This window comes from Sinocyclocheilus rhinocerous, unplaced genomic scaffold, assembly GCF_001515625.1.
Source record: "Sinocyclocheilus rhinocerous isolate Xijiao unplaced genomic scaffold, SAMN03320098_v1.1 scaffold2052, whole genome shotgun sequence".
NCBI lineage: Eukaryota > Metazoa > Chordata > Actinopteri > Cypriniformes > Cyprinidae > Sinocyclocheilus > Sinocyclocheilus rhinocerous.
The window spans coordinates 116,147-119,801 of NW_015664223.1; the positions used below are offsets into that span (position 1 = coordinate 116,147).

General features: G+C 31.5%; 1 protein-coding gene across 1 annotated transcript in view; it reads left to right on the plus strand.

The window, feature by feature from the left end:
- mospd2 (motile sperm domain containing 2) overlaps window positions 1–3,655 on the plus strand; it is a gene marked incomplete at its 3' end in the record, with an annotated part of 21,068 nt that overhangs the window by 1,018 nt on the left and 16,395 nt on the right. Inside the window, exons 3-4 of the mRNA XM_016540763.1 lie at window positions 955–1,074; window positions 2,145–2,299. Of these exons, the coding sequence (XP_016396249.1) occupies window positions 955–1,074; window positions 2,145–2,299 (275 nt within the window). The remainder of the gene's footprint in view (window positions 1–954; window positions 1,075–2,144; window positions 2,300–3,655) is intronic.

Sequence of the window (3,655 nt, forward strand, 5' to 3'; positions counted from 1 at the left end):
AAATAAATAAATTTAAAATTAAAATTTAGTAAAAAAAAATTACCGCATTGCAGTAAAAAAATATTGTATGTATTAAATGTATTCAAATCAGCATAAAATGTATTTTTGAATTATGACACTTGACAAATTCGCCTTTTTAAATGATTAGAAGATGCCGTTAACGATTAAAGTTGTTAAGTACTGAAGCTGTAATTATTTGGTCCTGTATTACTGGTTTATATTTATTATTTATATATATATATATATATTTTTTTTTTTTTTTATTCATAGCGGGTGTTGTTTTTTTCACTTGCATGCCAAATTTTCCCTGTATGTATGAAGATAAATAAATAAATGTTGTATATTTAAAAAATTATATAATTGTATATAGGATTTGAATCCAGGTCTCCTAAAAATTGTTGTTCTTTGTTCATGTTCTATGTTGCTTAGGAAAACAAATAAACCAGGACTGGTGCGAACAGATGAAAAGCAGTTTGTAATGTAATTGTAATGCATCAGCAACTATTGGCACAATGTGAAATAAATTCCCAGCATGGTCATGAGTTCTTCACGGATAAATAGTGCATAATTGCTATGTGCTCCATCTGTGTTTCACAGTTATAAAGATTTAAAGCTTTCATTGACTGACCAACAGATCGTAGCGGTTTATAAGAAAGGCTTTGTGCTCCAGAGAAATGATTCCTGAACTGTACTTTCTAATGAATGTTGTTATAATCCTCCTCTTGTCTGTGATTCATCCTCACAAGCTTCAGTGTGTTAATTCAATCATTTCAGCTGATGTGTTCAACAGAAGAGCTTTAAAATAACTTTCATGGCCTCCAAAGCAAACCGAGTCAGTGCTGAGCTTCTCTTATCAAATGTGTCATCAGGTTCTGAAGGAAAGCGTGACGTTCATTCACAGAGATGCAAGCTGATACTGTTGTGATGATTCAGGAAGAAAATGTGATGAATGAGTGCTATTTTATTTTTGTTTTCTTCTTCCTGTAGACCTCACAGAGAGCAGTATTCCCGGGTGGATGTTTGAGAGCGGTGCGGTTTTCCTTCACGGATACGACAAAGAAGGAAATAAACTCTGTAGGTGGATTTAAAATGTCCCTCGCATGTTAAAACTATAGTTCAATGTGTAATTTAATACAATAATACATGCTTTTAATAGTGCTCATTTAGTGAAAGCAGCGTGGAAACATGTCTTGATTATGAAAAAAATATATTTTTACTGATTTTACCCTAATTTTTAGTATACTGTACTCGACTACAGTGACTTTGTTTGAAATAATGGTTCCTCTGATTGGAAAGAAACAAACAAACAAAAAAAAAACATTTTAAACCAGATCAGAAAAAAAATACATCAATAGAAGTACATTTTGAATATAAAAACAGTATTAATAAATTAGTGTGTGTGTGTATATATATATATATATATATATTACACATTTAAATACTATTTATATAAATGTATAATAATAATAATTATTACCTCTAAGGCATTAATATTACTATTGTAAAACAAATGCACTGCAAAATTAAATTAATTTATAAAATGTATTTATTTCATAAAAAGTATGTAAATTATTTGATATAGTTAATTTATTTATAATTTGGATAGTTATTAGGGTTGCAAAGGCGTGGAAAAATTCCGGTAAATTTCCGGAAACTTTCCAAAAATCCCTGGAATATTCCAAAAATTCTTAGAAAGTTTCCAAAATTTCTGGAATGTTACCTTTTTGCAACCCTAATAGTAATAGTATATTTATGTAAGTTTACTTATTTATATTTATTTAGTCATTTTTATATATATGTCACAGCAGGATTTCAAACACATGATAAATCCAGTGAAATTCTGTAATTATCTGTCTTCAAAAATTTTTGGATATTATGCAAATGTGAAAATAAAGCATAACTGGCATACGTTGCATTCCCCAAATGTATGTTAAAAGCACAGCGCACATGTGATTTACTGTAAACCGAGATGCTGAAAACAACATTCTTTAGCTGTATCGTTCAATTCTAGTCTAAATGAAGTATAGTACTATGCTAGAGTAATTTTCTTTTATGATATTCGCTTGCGCCGAATTTGCCCTGAAGAATCAATGAATGATATCCCTCCATCTGCAGCTCTTTCTGTCTGTGTGTTTCAAATGCAGTCTGGTTCAGAGTGAAGCTCCACGTTAAAGATGCCAAGGTGATATTGGATAAGAAGCGGTATGTGGCGTTCTGGTTGGAGCGCTACGCCAAACGTGAGCCTGGGATGCCGCTGACGGTCGTGTTCGATATGTCGGAGTCTGGACTCAGTAATATAGTAAGTTCTTTGCTTTACTCCGCATGCTTATAAATGTTGTTCAAGTTCGGTCTAAAACATTTCAATACTAACTGGTTGACAATGCTATGTAATCAACGGCTGATATTGTTTGATAATAGAAATGTCAAACTGTGATTCTCCTGTTCCAGTTATACTGAAAATAATTAAATGAAAGGCAGTTCGTCTCTTTTGGATGCATTTTATTCACTGGGTTGATTATAAATATGTAATATTAAATTGTATGTATATTAATATATTAAATTAACCATTTTAAATTTATATTATATAATTGTATATGTGTAATAGTTCAATATTTTATATAACATTTTAATACTATATATATATATATATATATATATATAATATATATTTTTTTAAACAGTTCAAAAGTTTACATACCCTTGAATATTCATACTGTGTGTCGTTTCCTGGATGATCCACGACTGTTTTTATATTTTGTGATAGTTGTTCACGAGTCCCTCGTTGGTCCTGAGCAGTTCAACTGCCTGCTGTTCTTCAGAAAAATCCCCCAGCTCCTGCACATTCTTTGGTTTTCCAGCATCTTCTGCATATTTGAACCCTTTCCAACATTGACTGTATGATTTTGAAATCCATCTTTTAACACTGAGGACAATTGAGGGGCTCATGCATAACTATTACAAAAGGTGAAAACATTTACTGATGCTCAAGAAAGCCACACAATGCATTAAGACCCGGGGGGTGTAAACTATTTAAATTGGATGATCAGGTTAAATTGTACTTATTTTGTCTTCTGGGAAACATGTAAGTATTTATGTAGCTTCTGAAGTCCAGTACTAAATGAAAAAATATGATCGTTAAACAAAATGAAAAGAATTTACACATCATCATCCGGTTCAAAAGTTTACACCCTCTGGCTCTTACCTTGCCTCCTTCTTGAGCATCAGTAAATATTTTCACCTTTTGTAATATTCAGTTGTCCTCAGTGTGAAAAGATGGATCTCAAAGTCATACGGTCACTTTTGGAAAAGGTTCAAATGTGCAGAAGATGCTGGAAAACCAAAGAATGTGCAGGAGCTGGGGGGTTTTTCTGAAGAACAACAGGCAGTTGAACTACTCGGGACCAACGAGGGACTCATGAACAACTATCACAAAATATAAAAACAGTCGTGGATCATCCAGGAAATGGCACACAGTATTAATATTCAAGGGTATGTAAACTTTTGAATGAGGTCATTTTTTATAAATTCAGTTATTATTTTGTTATATTATTTTTGTATATGTAAACATCTGTTATGTGAAATACCATATTCAGTACAGTACTAAATAAACAATAACATAAATGTACATATAAATATAAATATATATGTGTGTGTG